Here is a 20085-nt window from a genome sequence, read left to right as displayed (position 1 = left end):
TCCAACGTGGAAAACCCAAATACCAGTTTCAAACACTTGGGAAACATTCGGCCCCCAGCACCGCGCATGCGCCCCGGCCCCTCCGCCCCCCCGCTCCCGTGGGCCCCGCCCCCACCGCATTCATGCCCCTCACCAGCCCCGCCGCCCGGGGGTGTGGGTTTGTCTGTCACTTTTGCCCGGGCGGGGGTCGCGGGGGCAAGGGGCAGCGGGCGAGGCGCAAACTTTACTAGGAGTTTCGCACTTGCAGGCGGAGCGCGTCGGGCGGCACTGCACGCCCACAGGGGGACGCGGGGCAGCAGGTAGCCCCGCCCAAGACCTGGCCGGAACCGACCCGGCAGTGGCACCATCGCAAGCCCAGGTTGCTATCTCCCTCCCCACGCTCAACCCCTCACTCTCCGTAGCCCGCCTTGCAGCGGGAAATAAGTACGGCTCGGAACAGACTGGCAACCTCGACAGCCAGTCGAGTTGCCGCTCTCACCTCAGTAGTCCAATCAGGACGAAGAGAAGGCGGGGCGAGCACGGATACCTCCTCCCGTGCTCTTACTACTAGAAACCCGCGTCCTCCAGGGGGCGGAGGGATAGGGCTGGCCGAGCAGGCCGGAAGCGATGGCGCATGCGCAATGGTGCGGCCCAGGCAGCAGCCTGCCCGCGCGGGAGACCTACCATTCGGCAGTCGGACCACCACTCCCAGCAGCCTCGGCGGCTCCCGCGCTTGCGCGGTCCTCACCGCCCTCCCTTTGTGTTGCCGGCCGGAGCCCACTGTTGAGCGGCTTGGAGACAAAGGGGCTCGAGAGAGGAGCCGTTCCCCACGCCGGGCCCCCGCAGAGGGCGCGCCACCCCGACTCCTTCCCGCCTGTGTCCTGGAATCCGTTAAGTCCGCGCCCCCATTTCGAAAGACCACCCAAAGCGGGGCGGGGCAGGCTTCCACTTGCCGGGGTGCTGGGGGGTCTCGCCCTGTGCTGGCTCGGCCCCTCCCCTCCCCCCACGGCTCCTCTCCCCGCCCTAAACTCCTCGATTAGGACTTTCGGAAGAGCCCCGTTGCCTAGACGACGGGCCCGCGCTCAGACCCGCCCCTTCCGGCAGAGGCCCCGCCCACGGGCGTGGCCACGGCTTCGGCTTTTGTCCTCTGGGCCCAGGCCTGCGACACGGCTGGTGTTCCCGGCTTGGCGCGCTCGGCCGTTTCGGCTGTGCTCAGCTGTTTGGCCGTCTCCTCTTCCGAGGGGCGGGTGTCCTGTCGCGGTCTCTAACCCTGTCAGGTAGCTCGGCCGCAGCCTCCGGACGTCCCTACCAGCTCCGCGCCTGGGCGGCGCCGCGCCCTTCGGCTCGTGGATGGGGCGTTTCGGCCTCGCTCCCGGGTGCCCTGCTGCCCCGCGGACGCTCCATTTGGTCGGGGAGCGATGCTCTGAGGTTCGGCACGTTCTGGTTGGAGCTCCGAGTCTCCGGAGAAGCAGTGTTGTGACAACCACGACCGCCAGGAAGTTTTAAGTTACTCTTTGTAACCCAGTAGCATTGCAGACCAATCCAGTGTTTATAAACTAGGTAATTATCTGCAGCGGTGCTCATTCCAGCGATCTGCGGGGCGCAGACGAGACTAAATGGAGCTGTTTGTCTTTCGAAATGAGTTGTTCACATTGAATCGTTTATGCGGTGATTTCCAGTTTTGACCCAGTTTAAAGCAAATGATGAGTTAAGTTTCATTTACTGGCCACTAGCCTGCACAAAAGACGTTAATACTATGACGTTATGTGGAAACGGAGACATTATATGGGATAGAGAGTAAACGTTGAATAAGAAAAAAACATATAATTTTAAAGTACAGTTGCAAGAAAGGTTCTTTTAATCCTTGCCTTCGTCGGCTCTAAAATGAGTTGTGTTTATCTTGATTTAAGAATAAAGGTGAGAAACAATTTACCCCTTCCAGTGATAAGCAAGCCGGAGTTTTCTTGTTTGTTTTTTAATCACGATGTCATCCCAATAATGATTCTTCATGTTTTCATAGACTTCACAGACACGTTAAACAAAAAAACTTATTCATTCAACAAGAAATATTTAATAAGCACCTAGCATGTGCTAGCTGCTGTTCTATGCAGTAGGGATGCAGTGGTGAAAAATGTCTATAAGACATTTAATTTATCCCTTGGGCTAAAAAGTCCGAAAACATTTGATTAGCTTTACAAAGTTCTTAAAGTGTATGCCAATGACTTTACCGTTTTCTGGATAAGGTTAGAAGACCAATAGCTAAGGCATGACTGTGACCACGCATTTTAGATATGCCACTAAAGAAAAGTGTTTAATTTTGAGGATAGATTGAAGAATTTTGGTTGTTTCAATTTTGTTCTTTGGAGTGTGTTTCAAAAATAGTCATTAAATTCTCTTTTCTAAGGTTATATTTCTAGTTTAACTGGAGATGCTGAAACCTATGGGAGTAAAAGAGATGAACATACAATTCTTTATGTTTTGAGGTGCTTAAAATATAAATCCGAACACATTCATCTCAAACTTGAATTGCCCTAAACAATATGTGCTTATCTTATCTACTCTACTTTCGATTTACAAATTTTGCTTTGAAAGAAAATGTAATGCTGAGAACTACATTTTTTTTTGCTGTTGTCATGAAGGACTAAGAAATGGCATTCGTGATATTTTGGAATCATTAATTTTAATATACTTTGCTCTGACCTAGACTGGGAGGGGTCACCTCAACGCTCACGCACTCTTTTGGTGTATGTGCTAATATATCTTTCCAGTCACTTTAATATTGAACCTGCAAGAGGAGTCATGCTTTTAAGCATCATTAAATAATGGGTATGTTTATCACTGTTTGAAGATTCCCAGAAGACTTAAGGTAGCATTGCTGCCTGCCAAGGGCTGAGCACCTTACGGGACCGATTTCCAGAGGACAAGATACCACTGTTAGTTTAAAAATCATGATGTCCTATGGCCAATTAAAACACGCCAGCTATCCAGATTCATGTGCGGGGTTTGGTGTTGTCTTACTAAATCTGTTTTCAAAACTTCTAGCTTTTTCCTTCAATTCCGCATATTCTCACAGATTGCAGTCAAGCCTTTTGTTCATTTTCTTATTTTACTGGCATATCTAATATCTGGGTCAGAGCTTTCTCTATCAGATGTTTTACTGCTCAGATGTTCTCCCACCTGCACAACAGGTGGATTTCATCAGAGATTGATTCTGCAATCCTTTTCTGAATTTGTTGGTGGGTACAGTGAGAGTGTTCAAAAGAACTTGCAATCTAAAGTACTCAGGGATTGGGTAATGCACCAGCAGAACTGTATTTGGGGAGTGTGTGCTTAGCACTGATGTGGAGGTCTCCTAATTCTGAACGACAGATTCCAACATTTTAGCGTCATGCCCGCCTTAGAACACAATTCACGTTAGACTACCGTTTAGCTGCAGAGCTGGACTCCAGGGATCTTGGGGAAAAGTTTAAGTGCTCTAGGAAGATAATTGTTTGTCTCTAGTTAAGCACTTGCCTTTCTATAGAACGACCAAAACAAGCCCAAGAAAGAACTGGGGAACTTATGTGCTGTTTTGAGGACTGCAAAAGCAAAGGGGACTTTTTTTTCTTTTTTCCTTTCCTTTCTTTTTCTCTTTTTCTTTCCTTCTTTCTTTTTCTTTCTTCCTTCCTTTCTCTCTCGTTCATTCTTTCATCCTTTCGTTCTTTTTTTGACACGGTTTTGGAAGATATCAATAGGGACACATTTGTCGAGATAATTTGAAAGTAACTTAAAGAGAATCCACCTTTAAAAAGTCCCGTTGAAACCGCAATTCAGAATGTTTTTGTTCTCAAGAGACGAGATGACATAACTTTTAATCTTAAAATGAATCTCAGGCAGACATTTCCTACTACGCGTACTTGATGAATGGGTGGTGTCCTAGCGTCGCTCTTTCATGCGGAGACAGAGTGTGTGCGCTGGGGTGCAGACGTGCTTCGCCAGCAGGCGAGGAGCCGGCAGCTGGTGCCCACCCCGTGAACCGGGCCCGACCGCGCGTGGGCCCGTCCCCAGGCCCGGGTTGCACCGGCTCTGCTCAGTCCCGCGCTGAGAAGGGCGGAACTCCTCGGCCCGCGCGCGGCCCGGAGCGGTGACACCACCCTTGCCTGCCGCTCCCCTCCCCCACCCTGAGGCACTGCCCCTCCCCCTGCGCCGCAGCGGGCTCCGGACAGCCCGAGGGAGGCGGGGCGGCCTCTTTCCGACCGCCTCTTCCGGGGTAGGCGGGGCGTGACCGGGCCCCTTCCGTGTGGGCGGGGCCTTGTGGCCCCTCCCGGAGTGGGTGAGGCTGGCGAGTATCGGCGCGAGGCTAGGGGGGCGGCCATGCTGCGGACGCGCGGGGTCCCCGTGGGCTCCTCGCTCTTCCGGGCCGCGCTGGGCTTGGGGCCGGGGCCGCGGCCGGGGCGGGCGGCGTCGGGGGAACGCGGGCAGGGCTGGCTGCAGCCTGCGGGCTACGACACGGGCGTCACGGTGTACAACAGCCTCACCAGGAGGAAAGACCCCTTGATCGTGAGCGGCGCGGACACCGCCTCATGGTAGCCCCCGGGGATTGGGGGTGGGGTGGGGTGCTGCGGGAGGTAGGGCGGGAAGGGCTGTGGACCCAGCGTATTCGGAGGCGGGGCCTCTGCATGGAAAGCGGGATTGGGTGCTCAGGTGGAAGCATTTAATAAGTGATAAAAGCATGTTTAAAGTCATAGTGATTCACAGGTTCGGCTGTGCATTTAGCGATTCGAGTGTAATACAGCCCCGGCTATGCATTCCCCCAAAGTGGTTACTTTTCAAAAAAGGCATGATTATATGATGATCATAAATGAGAGTGGGGTGCCTTTTCTTGCAAACATGTTTCACATGGTGGATGTTAACTCTGTCCCTAGGTATAGCTGTGGACCAACTGTCTACGACCATGCACACCTGGGTCATGCTTGGTGAGTGTCCTGAGGTTGAATTTTCACACTTTTAGGGACCATTTATTTTGGAAAGAAGAAGCCTTTGCATGTTTTTGCCATCCCTCAAGTGGCAACTTGAGAATGCTGAATAATTACTGTATTGCAGGTATCGTGGGAAGCATACATGTCACAGTTTCGCTTGGTCCCATATCACAGGTGAGGAAGGTCAGGGAGGCAGTGAGGAGCAGTGAAGAAGGACCTGTTTTGGAATCAGATGCTTCTTGTTGGGTAGTGAGATGAAGCCTTTCCAAGGGCCCTTGAATCAGCTGGTCAGGAGTTATTTCTGGCCCCCATCGCTTATTTACTTCCCGGCTTTGGACAGGCCACTTTATTACTTTGTTTTTTAAAAAATATTTATTTATCATTCATTTATTTATTTTGGCTGCGCCGGGTCTTAGTTGTGGCACGCGGGATCTTCGTAATGGCATGCAGGGTCTTTAGCTGCGGCATGTGGACTCTTAGTTGCAGCATGCATGTGGGATGTAGTTCCCCGACCAGGGATCGAAGCCGGGCCCCCGGCATTGGGAGTGCGGAGTCTTACCCACTGGACCACCAGGGAAGTCCCCCACTTTATTACTTTGAGTCCTGGTTTCTTCATCTTTGAGGTGGGGATAATAGTATCCATCTGTTTGAATCTTCAGAGTTTTATGAAATAACTCGGGTAAAGTGCTGCTTACCCCAGTCCCTGAGGCGGAAAGTGTGGTTCAGGCTCCCCAGTTCTTGAGGATAGGTAACACGTTAGTTCATGAGGGAGGTCACACGTTAGGAAGTGTGAGAGCAGGGGTGGACCCTGGGGCTCTGACCTCCATGTGCCCCTTGTCTCCACCTGGTAATGGGCTGCCTTCTACGTTTGTTGAAGTTGCTGCTTTTCCTAATGTTTTCTCTTGTGCATCTTTTAAACTTGTTATTGTTCAGATCTAGATGAAAAGTCACCTTTATTCAGTACGTTTTCCAAAACTTTATGTATCACCCAGCAAGATCTGAATATTTTGTGTGTGTTATTACAAAGTAAATAGTCTAGGAGTCATTTTTTCCTTCACTTTGGGCTAACTTAACTGTTAATTATAAAAAGCATATTTTGATCTCTTTACTGAAGTATTAAATATGTTGGGGGAAATACTGAAAACAGTAGAGGTTATTGTATCTCCCACCCTGGAAAACCTCTCCACAAAGGCAAAAGAGAAAAACAGTTTTACTATCGAATAAGAATTAAACCAGAATGGGACGCACAGGCAGCTCGCTGAAAGGATTGCAGAGACAGAAGGGACTTGCAGTCTTGTGTGAGCTGAGTGGGCCCAGCTCTCTGGTTCAGGCAGGTCTGTAGTGTGGATTCGGGCACAGGTTAGGCCCCTCCCATTGGGTGGTGAACATTCTTGGTAACTTCATTTCAAAGTGAAGGCTCCCAGGTCCTTTAAACTTTCCTGAGTTATGAGACTGACAGAGGCTTGTTTAGCCATTAGAAGCACTTAGGTACATTTTAAGAGGGCTGAGGAAGAAATCCTGAAAGAAAAGGGGAGTAGGGCAGAGCCTCTCCCTTATTTCCAACTAGCAGAATCAGGCCTTTCATTTGTAATTTGTATCTGTCCTTACAAATACAGAAAAGAGTACAGATCTTCAGTGTATGGCCAAGACCATGTTCATGGCTCTTAGATTGAGAAACAGAACGTCATCAACATCCCAGAAGCCTCCTGTCCGACTCCCTCGCCCAGGCCCCCCTTGAGGATACCACTCTGGGCATCTCAGCGGCACGTCATCAGGGAGAGTCCTCAATTTGGGGTGTCCCTGTGAGGTAGAACCCTAAGTGCTACGAGATTTCTCAAGAGGTTGTAATCTTGGGGGCAGGGATGGTCAGGGATGGTCAGGCACCATCAGGCACGGTCCACTGCTCTTAAGTAAAGTTTAAAATCCCAAAGCCCAGGACCGCGTCCTTCCGCCGGTCTGTCCCTACTCACTCTCCAGGTTCCTGTCTCCACACTCTCCTCCCGGCTCGCCCTGCCAGCCTTTGTGTTAAAGAGACAGACACTTGGGCTTCTCTGGTGGCGCAGTGGTTGAGAGTCCGCCTGCCGATGCAGGGGACACGGGTTCGTGCCCCGGTCCAGGAAGATCCCACCTGCTGCGGAGCGACTGGGCCTGTGAGCCATGGCCGCTGAGCCTGTGTGTCTGGAGCCTGTGCACCGCAACGGGAGAAGCCACGACAGTGAGAGGCCCGCGTACAGCAAAAAAAAAGAGAGAGACAGATACTTAACAGACACAGCTCTTGCTACGTGCCATTCTAAACGCTGCGCAAACCCCAGCCAGTGATATCCTCTGACCACACCAGGTGGTGGTGCTCTCATCCCCAGAGTGTAAATGGGGACAGGACCCTGGCTGGGAAGTGCTGAGCTGAGGGGGAGGCGGGTGTCTGCCGAGTCCAGGTTCCCCGCTAGGTGTGCGGCCTCAGCCTGGGGAGCTGGTCCTGCACCTGGGCTTTCAGGGTACCCACGGTGCTTGTGGAGGCCCCGGGGAGCAGCCCCATGCAGGTGTCAGGGACCCGCAGCCCCCAAGGTCCTCTGGGCTGCGCATGTGATTTGACTCTTTTTTTCACTGTTTTAGGTTCCTGTTAGCTTTTTCTCTTAAATCTCATTTCTTGTAGGGTTTTCCTGACTCGACAAAGAGGGGTACACTGATGATAACTATAGTAAGAATTAGTTGGAATTCCTGCTGCACAGGCACCAAGATGATGTACAGCAACCCTAGGACGTAGTGGACTTTTGCCCAGTTCATAAATAAGCAGTCTGAGGCTTCCCAAGGATATTTAACCTTTTAGCTCCTTGAGAAGGAGCTTCGGAGATGCTTGTCCCTGGAATTTGGCCTCAGCTCTCTTGGGGGCGGGTGGGTGTTGGGAGTTCAAGGGATACAATAATGAGGCTCATTTTCGCGGGAAAATGATTTTATGAGCTCAAATTTAGGCTGTGTGGGTAACAGAGATGAGCATGAGGTTAGCTGACCCTGAGTTTTAAGGTTGTTTTTATGGGAAACTAGTTTCTTGAGATTTTAAATGGATCTCAGATGTTACACCCTTTTGCTTTCACAAGTCTAAGTTACCCCTGTGCAGTCTGTCCATAAGCTGGTGTTTCTGTATTCCACAGTTGTGTGCACGTTTCTTAGGAATGATCTTATCCAGCTTTGATGGGATTGTCCCTGTCCTGATTTGTCATTATTTGCTTCTATCCCTTGTCACGGCGAAACATTAGTTATTCTAGAACACGAACAGGGATGGTCAAAGCTCTCAGTATCTCGACCACCTCCTGAGCTTGCACCACAAGTGAATTTTTTATACAGCTGAATAGATGTAAACTCAACGTCTGTAAAGTTAAAAATGCTAATGTGGTGTCCTGAAATGGAGGCAGCACCTTTGTCAGTTTCTCATGCAGACCCACATGGGCCAGTCAGTAAAAGGCTTTTCCTTTTCTCAGCTGTCCTTGGAACTGTCCTTGATATCACACACTCCCAGTCAGCGTGCCTGCGGCATCACGTTAAAAGTACGGCACGCTTTTGAAGGTCACAGTGTCGACTTTCAGTTTTGAAGATGCCCTAACATTTTTTTCTTTCAGCTCATACGTTAGATTTGATATAATTCGAAGGATCCTGACCCGGGTTTTTGGGTGCAACATCATCATGGTGATGGGAATTACAGACGTGGATGATAAAATAATCAAAAGAGCCAATGAGGTGAGTGTGGATTCTCTTGATTAGTACTTTGACTGGTTAGTCTTCTAACCCCCATTTGACACTTCACAAGACTCTTCAGGCCTTACTGTCCACACGTGGCCCTGCGAGGATACTCTGACAGGTTATCTTCCCGAATCCTCTGGTTCCTTGGAGGCTTCCCAGCCTGAATGCAGGCCCTTCCCTGCCCCCTCAGCCTCCAGGGTAAATACCTCACTCCCTGTTTACAGAGGAAAGTCAAAAGGCCATTTTGGGGCTAGGGAAATTTAGCTCATAGGAGGTTTAATTTTCTCATTTGTTAAGTGAACAGGGTGCTTCTCTTATATCTCATTCAGCATTTAGAGGAAGTCTTGGGGGTAAACTCTAACCCAGGGATTAAATAAAATAGTTATATTTTTTATTTTTAAAAATTTTATTTAGTTTTTTGGCCATGCCACGTGGCTTCTGGGATCTTAGTTCCCCGACCAGGGATTGAGCCTGGGCCCTCGGCGGTGAGAACGCAGAGTCCTAACCACTGGACCGCCAGGGAAGTCCCTGTAGTTCTATTTTTATTTATTATTTATTTATTTATTTATTTTGGCTGCACTGGGTCTCAGTTGCGGCATGCAGACTCTTAGTTGCGGCATGCATGCGGGATCTAATTCCCTGACCGGGGATCGAACCTGGGCCCCCGGCATTGGGAGCACGGAGTCCTAACCATGGGACTGCCAGGGAATTCCCTATAGTTTTATATATGTGTGTGTATATATATATATATATATATATATATATATATATATATATATATGTATGTATTTTTTAAAATAAATTTATTTATTATTTTATTTATTCTTGGCTGTGTTGGGTCTTCGTTGCTGCACGCAGCCTTTCTTTAGTTGTGGCAAGTGGGGGGCTACTCGTTGTTGCGGTGCGTGGGTTTCCCATCGCGGTGGCTTCTCTTGTTGCGGAGCACGGGCTCTAGACGTGCGGGCTCAGTAGTTGTGGCGCACGGGCTTAGTTGCTCCGCGGCATGTGGGATCTTCCTGGACCAGGGCTTGAACCCGTGTCCCCTGCATTGGCAGGCGGATTCTTAACCACTGTGTCACCAGGGAAACCCCCCTATAGTTATATTTTTAAAAGTCTACTTTCAAAGGTTCACCTCTTCTGCTTTTTATGATTAGCAACTCTCTATAACAATTATGTATATCTATAACAGTTATCTCTAACGATCTATAAAAAACTGTTAAATTATCTAATTTACAGAAAACCTACATGGAGTGCCTTACATCCTGTAATTTAAAAAATGTATGAATATATATTTATATAGTTTTTTTAGAAAACGAGTTTATACTTTATATTCATAACCTGCTTTTTCCACGTATTGCATTTTGAGTGTTTTTTCACGTTAAGTATTCTTAAACATTTTAAAATAGTCTTACAACCTTCCGTCACACAGACATTGTACTTACTACCATCCTTATTTTTGGACTCTTGCATTCCTCCCATATTCTGTTATTTTCTCTCAGATTTATTTCCTAGAAACCCCATCTTCCTATTTCCTACCGATTTGCCTTTTTATTATTTTATTTTATCTTTTTTTTTTTTTTTGTGGTACACGGGCCTCTCACTGTTGTGGCCTCTCCCGTCGCGGAGCACAGGCTCCAGACGCGCAGGCTCAGCGGCCATGGCTCACGGGCCCAGCCGCTCCACGGCATGTGGGATCTTCCCGGACCGGGGCACGAACCCGCGTCCCCTGCATCAGCAGGCGGACTCCCAACCACTGCGCCACCAGGGAAGCCCCGATTTGCCTTTTTAATAACTAGACAGCATTCCACCGTTGAGGGCTACTCAGAGATTCCTCTGGACCTCCCCATCCTTGACTGTTTTTATTGTTTCTAGGTGTTAAAAATAGTGCTGCAGTGAATTTCTTTTTCTCCCCCTCTGTTTTGTTTGCTTAAATATTTTTCCCAAGGTGGAATTACTAGGTCAAATGATGAGCAGTTTATCTGATACTATTTGTCACCCTTCTTGGAGCTGGCTCATTTCAGAGAGAGGTTACCAGCAGCGCCGAAAATGGGTTCCAACTTTAGACGTATTTCCTCACGTCCTCAGCACAGCAGCGTTTCCCATTTTTACTTAGTCTGGATAGTTCAGTGTGTCGTGTTCCCTTACAGTGGACTCGACTTCCGTTTCCAGGACTGTCCCTGAACTTCATTGACCATCCAGGTCCAGGCTTAGGCCTGGGACAGAGGCTTTGTGTGGACAGAGGTGAGACAGACAGTTCCTGGCCTCTGGACCTTGTGTCCGGCGAGGCAAACGGGCCCTCAGACGGATGCTCTGTGTGTGACTTAGTTTATTTTGTAAGCCCAGATTGGGGGTGGGGTGCAAAGAGGATCACTGCGCCTTTCCGGAATTCAGAAATGACTTATCGGAGGAGGTTCGCCCACGCGGGATATTAAGCGTTAGGAAGGGACTGGCACGTGAAGAGCGAGACATTCTGGGTGGGCGGGGGGAGAGCGTGTCCTGCGTGGAAGCCAATCCTGCAGGATCCCTGGTACGTGGGGCAGGCGGTGCCAGCTGGCGAAGCTGGAGAGGGAGGGCCGTCCCGGCCTGGACGATGCCCTGGGAGTTGGGCTTTGTTCCGTAGACCGTGGGACCTGCCAGCACGGGACCAGCTCGGTGCAGTGGGAATGGCCCGCTCTGGGGCAGGGGGATGCAACCAGGGACAAGGGCCTCGGGAGGGCTCGGTGGGCGCCCTGCACTGGGGGAGGGTGCGTGCTTCGTGAGTGGAGAGAGAGGGAGTTTGAGGTATTGGAGGAAACCCAAACCAGTCTGAAGCTCAGCTCAGGGCTGTGTTGAAATAAAAATACGCATGCGGTCTTTGTCGTGGTTCCTGGTCCACAGCTGGAGTGATAGTGTCTTCTGTGAGCTAATGGGATGACCAGTGGCTGGGGCCTCTAGATGGTGTTGGGATGGGGGCTGGTGCCAGAAAGACCAGCCATGAGTTGAGCTGGAACTTTCACTCCCACTTGCATCCCTCCACCCCTGCCTACCTCCTGTGGGGGGAGAGGGGCTGGAGGTTGAGCTGATCACCGATAGCCAGGGATTTAATCAACCTTCCCAAGGATGGAGCCTCCATAAAACCCCCCGACGATGGGCTCTGGAGCTTCCCGGTTGCTGGACATGGAGGTGCTGGGAGGTGGTGCCCGCCTGGCCCCCCGAGGGCATGTACGCCCCACCCCCGCAACCTCGTCCCGGGTGTCTTGTCCACTGGGCTGCTGCTGAGTTGTGTCCTTTATATAAACTGATAATGGGAAGTGGAGTGCTCTCTTGAGTTCTGTGACTCATTTCATCAAACCTCCAAATTTCTAGTTGGTGGAGAAAAGTGCTGTTGGCCTGGGGACCCCACTACTGCAGGTGTCCGAAGTGGGGCGGTCCTGTGGGACTGAGCCCTTAACTTGCGGGGTCTATGCTGACCCCAGGAGCTGGTGTCAGAGTAGGATTGACGGGGCTTCCCTGGTGGCACGGTGGTTAAGAATCTGCCTGCCAATGCAGGGGACACGGGTTCGAGCCCTAGTCCGGGAAGATCCCACGTGCCGCGGAGCGACTAAGCCCGTGCGCCACAACTACTGAGTCTGCGCTCTAGAGCCCGCGAGCCACAACTACTGAAGCCCACGTGCCACAACTACTGAAGCCCGCGTGCCTAGAGCCTGTGCTCTGCATCAAGAGAAGCCACCGTGATGAGAAGCCCGCGCACCGCAACGAAGAGTAGCCTCTGCTCGCTGCAACTAGAGAAAGCCTCTGTGCAGCAACAAAGACCCAATGCAGCCAAAAATCAATAGCAATAAAATAAATAAATTAAATTTATTTTAAAAAACAAACAAAACGAATAGGATTGACTTCCAGCTGGAGTCAGAGGGTCGGAGAAGTGGTTGGCATTGGAAAAGACACACCACGTTTGGTACCAGAAAGGAGCCACTGCAGGGCTGGAGGTGAAGATCAGGCGGTGCCGGTGCTGGTGGTTCATCATCCCATCCCTGGTTCTCTCTGACGGTTTATTTCGAGACCTGGCCTGATTCCGTCTGCCTGGTCTCCAAATCCCCCGCCTGTGTCCGGTGTCCCTGCGGTCAGGTGTCCACCCTGGTCCACCACCGGAGCCTAGAGGCGAGGTCACGAGGTGCCGACGTGGGAGCTGCCCCTTCGTGGGGACCTGTGAGGGAGGGGGAGACGGGGGCAGGAAGGGGGCGGGCGGCTTGGGGCCGCAGGGGCGGGGCCCCAGCCCCGACCGCCAGGCGCGCCGTGCGCTGCTGCTGTCGCTGTCCCTCTGCCCTGCCACCGGAGCCGTTTGCCCAGGACCGTCTGACTTCAGTTTGTGCGCAGCCACTTGCTGGGGTGGCAGCCCTAGGGTCCTAGAGTGGAGTTTTTGAGCGAACACGATGCAGGAAGGAGTGTCCTATCGTCCACGGTGAGGACAGACCAAGGGGAAGGCGGGGGGCAGGCGTGCGACGTCCTTCTGGAATCTGCTGGGATCCGGGCGGGAGCCGAACAGGGTCCGGGACGCTTGGTGGGAAGGTCGGTCCCGCGACGCGGAGCAGGGTGGACGCTGGAGCCCCGCCTCGCTGGCCGGGGGTAGGACGGAAAGGACAGAAGCCTGTGACCTGGCGTGGCAGCTGGGTGAGTAGCCTGCAGGAAGCCCGCGGCAGGCAGGGCCGGCGTCTGTAGGTGCAGGCTGCTCAAGAAGGAGGGCGCCCGGGTCGGCCTTTCACCTGTCCTCACGCCCAGCCGGGACGAGAGGCCGCACAGCCGTGTCCCCGCACTGGGCGCTTTGGGGTTGGCTGTGAGTCTTCGGAGTCGAAGGTGGAGCTGTCCAGCCGTGGCGGGGGCTTGGCGGGTGGGCGCCGGAGGGGAGAGATGGGGTGCGCGGGGGGTTAGGGGAGTGTCAGCCGCTGGGTGAAGGCTGGGTGCCTGGGGAGGGAGGGGCTGGGCGTCCCGGAGCACAGGAGGAGTGGGGCTACAGAGGGCCCCCGCGGGGAGTCGTCGCTTGCTACTTTATAAAGAACTTGCGCTACTTAGAACGTGAGAGTCGGTAGGATTGGTTACAGATCCTAAGCGCAGAGAGTGTTTTAAGTTCTGACACCTGAGCGTTTCAGTACTTATTACACAGCAGGATGCTAACCTGGCATCAAAGGGTCTCTTCTGTCCTCAAAATAGAGTCTTACTTCAAGATGATAAACCATTCATCTGACACACAGAGGTACGAAGATGCCCATTTGTTTCTTAGGATCCAGCAGAGACGCTGTTCTTTTTACTGAAGGCGAACTTTGTTGATGACGGCCACACCCTTCATGCCATCTGCTCCAGCACTTGCTCTTAAAATACTTTCAATTATAATATTTCACTTTTCTGAATCACTTCCTTGACTTTAATTTTTGGCACAGTTTTCTAGTTCGTCAGGGATAAAAACCGCAGGAGGATTTCTGGGGTAAGGATGAAAAGAAACGAGGTATATTCGCATGGTCGCATTCTGTGTTAAGAAAAACGATGATAAACGTCTCAGCGATTCAAGCCGAGTTACTCTCTCTGTGCTTTGGAACCCTGGCCCGCGTGCCCTTCCCTCCGGGAAGAAGGCTGGACGCACAGCTGAGGGCGAGGGCTGGACCGGCGGGGTCCCCTGCCAGGGAGAGCTCAGCTGAGGTGATCCGGCGGGGGTCTGAAATAACAGGGACCAGGACCCCGTGTCAGCAGCACCTCTTGTAGGTGGTTCTGTGTAGAGAGCAGCGCGAGCCCCCCGTGGGGTGGGCCCAGCTGCCTAGAACTAAAATGTTAGTTTTGGAATATGATTCCCTCTCCCCCAAGCCAGCAACAGCTCGTGCCCACTTCCAGTGCACTGTCGCCGTGAGCGCTCGCAGCCATCCTCACCACGCGTGGAGCGGGACACGCCTGTTTGCGCAGAGGTGTCCCCGATGCGCCGTGTGTCCGTATTGCCGGAGCTGAACACACTGGTCCTAGAGCTCACACGGAAGAGCAGAAAGCGGGAGTAGCCAGGACAAGGGAGGGAGTAGCCCTACCCGATGTCAAAGTTAAAAACCTATAGAAAGTTGTTGTTTTTAATATAGTCTTTCCCTTTTCTTAGCACAGCTTTGCTGAGGTGGAACAGACCTGAGGGAAGCTGTGCGTAGTGCACACAGCGTGTGCAGCCCGATAAACCCTCCACACCTGTGACCATCACCGGTGTCGAGATGGTGACCGTTACCACCCTTCCCCCCAGAAACCCCATCCTCCAGCCTCCCTGCGCCCTACCCCGAAGCACCCCGTCCACTTTCTGCGTCTCTGGGGGCTGTAGAGATTAAACATTAATTTACCGTTACATGAAGAGACAGACGATGGAACACACTAGAAAGGCCAGAAATAGACACAGTAAATCATGGAAATTTATTTTATGATAAAGATGGCATTTCAGATCATTGGGGAACAGATGAATTACTCAGTAAAAAGTGTTGACAGTTGGGTAACCATCTGGGGGAAAAAATAAACTAAAGTTGGATATATGCCTCACAACCAAATCTGAAGCAGATCGGATTTCACATAAGAGAAGTGGAACCACAAATTACTGGAATAAACCTTGGGGCACTTTTTATAGCCTCGTGTTGGGGAAGGCTTTCCTAAGTTTGTTTCCAAACCCAGAAAAGATGGAGAAATGTAAAAGATTGCTAAATATAAAAAATTTTCTGCCTGCCATAAAATAGCCATAAGGTTGAAAGCCTGAAAAAAATTGAAATTCACAACTGCGGATAAAAGGTTGATTTCTTTAAAAAAATACTTCCTACATATCAATAAGAAAAGACCTAAAAGACCTACAACTCTGTAGAAAAAAGGTTAATTTCAGATGGTTTAGTGTAGATGGTCCCTAAACACATGAGATGTTCAAACTCCCTCAAAATATGAGAAATGCAGCTTAAAGATGCAACGAGAACGTGCCCTTTAGTGTCGCGTCGACGAGGTCTAGCCATCCGCCAGCACTGTGCCCGAGCCTGGCGGGTCAGGTTCAAGGTCCTCCGGAGGCGCTGCCAGCAGCCTGCCAAGGGTGTGCGTGTGTCCTCGACCAGGGCGTCACGTGCGGGTCTGTAGCTCAGGCTGCGCACTCGCGTGGGTGTCACGGCCGGAGACGGCGAGAGCGCGGAGCGGGTGGTGCGAGGTTCACGCCCGGCTGGGAGACGGGCGCGGACGCAGGCCTGCGTGGGAAGGTGGCGCTCGGCGCACCGCGTGCCCGGGTCCCGGATACCGTGTGGCGTCAGCCGAGGAGACCAGGCGCAGGCGCGTGTGGGGCTTTTGAGAGGAGGTACAAGCATGCAGCTGACCACACTTGTGCTCCTGGGACGACTCTGCCGGTGTTTGCCTTGCGGGAGCGGGGCCGGGCTTGGGCACATTGACGTGGCTGGTGTTCTCCAAGAGAGAACTACCGTGCGGGAGACAAATCAGGTAAATACTGATCCATTAGATGCTGATCTTTGGGTCCCACATTGCGTTTTATTTGAAACTTCTCAATCGTCACGATGACACCGAGTTTTTCGGCGTTATTGTTCGGTTGGCCTTTTGTCCTCTGGATAGATGTACGGTAGCAGATTTCTTGTTTAGGAGGTCTGCTGTGCCACAAGGCCACGCTCAGGAGAAGGCCCAGTGGGTCTGGGTGCCCTGTCTGCGCGGGAGTGATATGAACAAGGGTCTTGTGTCCGCAGAGCTGTCTCACCCGCGTGCACGGGAATCCCCGGAGCCATCTAAGGGGTGACTCGGTGGGACTCTCCACCTTGCAAAGAAAGCTGAGGCAGAGAGGTTTGTTGTCTTGCCCCAGACCACGCAGCGAAAAAGACGCTTTGTTCACCAGGTTTATTTCTTCAGTAAACGTTCCTGGCCTCGGTTTCCAGTACGATTCCTTTTTCGGGCCCTGGGCTGGGACGAAGGTGGCCTCAGGGTGACGGGGCTCGGGGTGGCCTTCCACTTGAGGAAGTTTCCTTGTCCTCCGGAGCGGGGGTGTCTACACCCTGACACTGTTTCACGGGGTGGGGTGAGGGGAGCAGACGCAGGTGCCGGCGGAGCTGAGAGCTCACAGTCGTGGACCCGCGTAGGGTTTCAGGACGTCAGGGTCGGGCTCTGTGCTGGGAGTGTTTTTCTGCTGAAAAGTAAGAAGCGCTCTAGGGAGGATTGTCGTGTGTGCCGGCCCCCCTCCCCGCCTGAATCCAGAGCCCCTGCGTTCAGAATGCAGCGTACTTCTCTGGGGGTTCTGCTTGCCCCCAGACGTCCAGCCCTGGCCCCTCCAGATTGAACACCCATCACAGCCCCCATTGACGGGGACTGCATTGCTTTCAGATGTTTCTGAGACATTTCCTCATACAGGTACTTGTGACTTGTTTTCTCTTGCCTCCTGAGAGATAAAGGGGTAAAAGTCGGGAACTCAAGTGGTTGTGTGTTGGACGGGGTGACCTGGCTTGCCCTGGTCCTAGAAGAGCAGAGGCTACTTTGTAGGTCTTTGGGTTTTGTTTTGAATTATATAACGGAAATCATGACACTGTTTATTCCTTTTTCTCTCTGACCAGAAAGCAGGTCAGTAAACCTTTTTGACCAGCTAAGGGGCTAGGACGATTAAATGCCCCTTTGTGAGCAGGACCGCGTGGAGGCCGCGCCGTGCGGCCGGGGAGGGGCGGCCGTGCCTCTGGGGTTGCGTCGTGAGCCCCCCAGACTCTCATGCTCTCCTCATCTTCTTACAGATGAACGTGTCTCCCGCTTCCCTGGCCAGTCTTTATGAAGAAGACTTTAAACAAGACATGGCAGCCTTGAAGGTAGGTGTGTGATGAGCAGCTTGGACGGTGGACTCTGGGGCTGACCCCCTCCGCGTGGAGCTGGGGAAACCGCGTCTCCTCTGCTTTCTTACAGGTTCTCCCACCCACCGTGTACCTGAGGGTAACTGAAAACATTCCTCAGATAATTGCTTTTATCGAGAGAATAATTGCTAACGGGCACGCTTACTCCACCCCGAAAGGTAGCGGTTATGTTATTAACCTGATGGCTGGGTGAGACCCTGTAGGATTTTGACGGGTGGGGGGGGCCTGCATATTTGGGTGGCTCGGATGGGCCGAACGTCTTACTGTCTTTCTTGGTAGGAGTCTTACGGCAAAAATGTTGTGAGATTTTCTACGATTGTGTCTCTTTGTGAAACTGCTGAATCAGTTCTCTTTCAAAATACCTTGCACTGTCAGAGGCGAGGTGGGCATCCGAGAGTCGATCTCAACGAGGCAAACGTGGCCAGGTGCTAACGGCCATGGGGTCCGGGTGGGAGTACAGTCTTCACTGGAGCCTTTTTTTTAACTTTGTTTATAAGTTTTCACAACACAGCTGGGGACAGTGGCGGTGGCTCTGAAGACCCACTCCCTTGTTAAGGACTCCTGCCCCTCTCTGCGTAGGGGAGGGTTGTTTTCGACGGGCCAGTGGCAGAAACGGCAGATCTCCCGACACTGCCACTCGCACCTGTGCATAAAGGGCTTCGCCCTATGTCACCCCCCAGGCGCTGGACCGAGCCCTCCCGCATCCCGTGGCCTCTGCACAGGGCTGTGTCCCCTCTTCCGTCTAAGACACACCCACAGGGTTCCCTCCACGAAGCTGAAGACACTGACTGGGTCCCTTGTGCAGAACACCTCGTCTTCGGGTGCTTTGCCTGATCCTCCTGGAGACAAAGCCTGAATATAGCAAATATGTGAAGGGAGAACTGCAAGTCCTCGCGTGCACGGGCTGCACGCAGTTCCAGGCAGGGTCCCCGCGCCTCTCGGGCTCTTGGGCAGGACCACGAAGGAAAGGTGCTCCCTGTGCAGTCACCCCCGAACACCGCATCTAGGGTCACACCTCTTCCTTTGTCCTTTACTCTCTACGAGCATGGCGGCACCTGCAGAGCCCCGACCCGGGCTGCGCACTCTGGGCATTTTTCACAAGGTCAGAGGCTTTTCTGGTCCAAGAACCGACAAGTTGTGCAAATAAGGCAGCACGGGATGGGCTGTCCAGTGGGACGGTGCCGATATCAGAGCTGAGGAAGTCCACCGGCAGCCCCGGGGGTGGAGGAAGCTTCCTGGGAGAGAGGAGGCTTGGGCCAGGGCTTTGGGGATGGGCAGGATTTGGAAGGCGCGGCTGGGGAGAAGGGGGTGCAGCTGAAGAAAGGCAGGATCCCAGAAGCAGCCAAACGCCAGGGTGCAGCCTTGCCCTGGGGCCCCAGACAAAAGCAGCAGCTCCTAAACCAGTTAAACTGGACCCAGAGGAAGGGCCAGACAAAGCACCCCAAGACGGGCGTTCTGTACGACAGGGGACCCGGTCGGTGTCTTCAGCTGTGGAGGGAACACAGTGGGTGTGTCTTAGAAGAGGGGACACAGCGCTGTGCAGAGGCCACGGGATGCGGGAGGGCTCGGTGCAGCGCCTGGGGCTGGTGATGACGCTGGGGTTACGGAGGGTGAGGCCCTTTATGCACAGCTACACGTCTGCTCCAGAAGATACGGGAGGCGTCTCCCTGCGGTCCTGGAACTGGAGGGGGAGGAGTGACCAGACCTGAGACCTGTGTCCTGAGGCACCAGGGGTTCACCCAGGCGCGGCACAGGATAAATGCTGCGTGTCGTCCTGTTTGGTTTTGGTTTTTTAATTAATTTATTTTTATTTTTGGCTGCGTTGGGTCTTCATTCCAGTGCACGGGCTTCTCATCGCGGTGGCTTCTCTTGTTGCGGAGCACGGGCTCTAGGCGCACGGGCTTCAGTAGTTGTGGCTCGCGGGCTCAGTAGTTGTGGCACACGGGTTCAGTAGCTGTGGCTTGCGGGCTCTAGAGCGCAGGCTCAGTAGTTGTGGCGCACGGGCTTAGTTGCTCCGCGGCATGTGGGATCTTCCCAGACCAGGGCTCGAACCCATGTCCCCTGCATTGGCAGGCGGACTCTCAACCACTGCGCCACCAGGGAAGCCCTGGTTGTACATTTTTAATAATGGTGACACAAACATAATTCATTTAAAATAAATGTATTAACTTGAACTCCAGTAATTTGGACTTTGTGGCAGTTCCACAAAAGCTTGACTCTAATTTGAGCTTTGAACTATTTGTGAAGAAAAAATTTGTTCAGCAAATGGGTGAAGTAAGCCCAGGTTCGGGAAAATGTGTTCTCTATCAAGGGAGCAGTTTCTCCTCCTGTCGAAGCATTTTCAAAGTGCTGTCTGCATTCTGACTTAGTAGAAAGCAGTTCCCCCAGTATTTGTTTCGCTGCTGTACCCCGGCGCGTAGGTCGGGCTCAGTAATAAACTGCGTGCGGAGGAAGGACCCCGTGGGGGACTGGCAGAGCCCAGTCACCGGGGGCCGTTTCCCCTCTGTTCTGCCGATGGCCCCCCTGCAGCGCTGGCGCCTGCCCTGTCCCCGCCAGCCGGGCTGGAG

The 20085-nt window shown here is 52.5% G+C and overlaps 1 protein-coding gene across 5 annotated transcripts in view; it reads left to right on the top strand.

The window, feature by feature from the left end:
* Window positions 1–4297: 4297 nt before the first annotated feature.
* Window positions 4298–20085, top strand: part of CARS2 (cysteinyl-tRNA synthetase 2, mitochondrial) — a 35819-nt gene continuing 20031 nt past the window's right edge. For 4 of the 5 annotated variants that reach the window (XM_032611404.1, XM_032611405.1, XM_032611403.1 and 1 more), the window contains exons 1-5: window positions 4298–4544; window positions 4884–4934; window positions 8549–8666; window positions 17405–17476; window positions 17571–17676. In XM_032611404.1, the coding sequence (XP_032467295.1) occupies window positions 4333–4544; window positions 4884–4934; window positions 8549–8666; window positions 17405–17476; window positions 17571–17676 (559 nt within the window). In that variant the 5' untranslated portion in view covers window positions 4298–4332. The remainder of the gene's footprint in view (window positions 4545–4883; window positions 4935–8548; window positions 8667–17404; window positions 17477–17570; window positions 17677–20085) is intronic. The other variant, XM_032611406.1, reaches the window with a different exon arrangement.

This window comes from Phocoena sinus, chromosome 18 (assembly GCF_008692025.1).
Source record: "Phocoena sinus isolate mPhoSin1 chromosome 18, mPhoSin1.pri, whole genome shotgun sequence".
Lineage (NCBI taxonomy): Eukaryota > Metazoa > Chordata > Mammalia > Artiodactyla > Phocoenidae > Phocoena > Phocoena sinus.
The sequence above is the reverse complement of the archived record's forward strand: the minus strand, read 5'-3'. Positions and strand labels throughout refer to the sequence as shown.